The sequence below is a fragment of the Orycteropus afer genome, unplaced genomic scaffold (assembly GCF_000298275.1).
Source record: "Orycteropus afer afer isolate SDZICR_OR568_19922 unplaced genomic scaffold, OryAfe1.0 scaffold00208, whole genome shotgun sequence".
Taxonomy (NCBI): Eukaryota; Metazoa; Chordata; class Mammalia; order Tubulidentata; family Orycteropodidae; genus Orycteropus; species Orycteropus afer.
The window spans coordinates 4892748-4894368 of NW_006921795.1; the positions used below are offsets into that span (position 1 = coordinate 4892748).

Sequence of the window (1621 nt, forward strand, 5' to 3'; positions counted from 1 at the left end):
ACCCACCAGCTGCTTCATGGAAGGAAGATGGGATGATCTAATTACATAAAGATTTACAGCCTCAGAAACCCAATGGGGGTTGCTATGAGTTGGAATTGACTCAATGACAGTGAGTTTGGTCTTGGTTTTTGGTGTTTTGAGATACTATGTTTTGGGGTGGTTTGTTTCACAGATAGATAATCAAAATGACAATAATGTAAAGAAAAACTATAGGAATTGTGTGTTAATGTCTCCAATTTAAAATATAAGTTTAGTAGCCAGACCAAGGGACTTTAATAGTCATCTTAATTGCTAGTTGCCTTCTCTTTGACTCTTTGTCTAACTCACAGACAATTTTTATTTCTTTTTAAATAATTTTCAGAGACTGCAGACAGAGCGGCATTGTAACGAAGGTATTTCAGGTAGACTATGAACCACCAAATACAGTCTCTTCCAAAGACAGTGTTGAAAATGTTCTCAAAGATTCTTCAAAGCAGGCAAGTAATAAAACTATAATATGTTCAGATAGTCATCACAGTATTGGTTCCCCTGCTTCTTTAGTGGTCACATCTTCCTTTTCTTTTCACCACTTCAGCTCACTGCTAAGTCTATACAATTGAAACCACTCTCAACCATTGCAAAGTATCTTCACTGATTCCCAACTCTTTGATCAGTTCCTCCCCTATCCGGCAAATTAGAGTTCCTAGCATTGCTGCTCATGCATCAGTATTTTCAATGGTTCACCCTTACTACTGAAGAGAGAAGAAACCTTCAGCCTAGCATTCCAACTAATATGTTTCTGTCTTCAGTTGGCCTTTCTTGCTTTGCCTGTAATTCCCCTACATATACTCCAGGCAAACTGAATCATTTATTCTGTGTTCTATCACTGGCCCCATAATACCCATGGGGTTGTATTTTATAAAATGATTTGAATTTTTGATTACTTTGATCCCTTTCTTTCCCAGGCACTGCAAACTCCAAGATGGCAGAAATAATGTCTGCCATATTCATTGCCTTGCACAAGGGGAAGGAATATTTAAGTGATACTTGTTTAATAGATGGCATCAGAGCTAGTAGAAGTCCTCAGTGGGTACAGACTTCTATTACATTGAAATATTCACTCCTGAATGGCTGCAAAGTCTAACCTCTTTGGAGAGTGAACCAGATCTATCTAAGGAGGATGCTTGAAACTTCAGTCCTTTGGTGTGGGCATCAGTGAGATAGACCCAAGGAGCAGGGCCAGGGGATGGGCTAGCCCATTGTAAGGCAACCAAACAAGAGATCTTAGTCATGAGGTTCTTGAGTGCAACAGAAGACATTTATCTGGGAGCCGCTTAAGCCCAAGGGTGGACCTGAGGCCAGAGAAGAGGCTGTGGGGCCAAAGCAGTGAGTACAAGCATAGTGTGGGGCTCAAAAATTATTCTGCGTTGGGAATAAAACTCACCCCCAGAGGCTGTCTCTCAGCCCAATAGTTAACAAGATGTACATGCAGACATGAAATGTGCAAAGACCTGGAGTCTGAAAACCAAAAGGGAAGAACACACTCAGCATTTCTCAAACTGAAAGAACTGAAGAAAAAATTTAAGCCTCGAGTTGCAATAGTGAGAGATTCTATGGGCAAAATATTGAATGATGCAGGAAA

General features: G+C 40.3%; 1 protein-coding gene across 1 annotated transcript in view; it reads left to right on the forward strand.

The window, feature by feature from the left end:
• The window catches only part of DZANK1 (double zinc ribbon and ankyrin repeat domains 1), a 262593-nt gene that overhangs the window by 35784 nt on the left and 225188 nt on the right, over positions 1-1621 (forward strand). The window contains exon 3 of the mRNA XM_007948222.1: positions 362-476. Coding sequence (XP_007946413.1) covers positions 362-476 — 115 coding nt within the window. The remainder of the gene's footprint in view (positions 1-361; positions 477-1621) is intronic.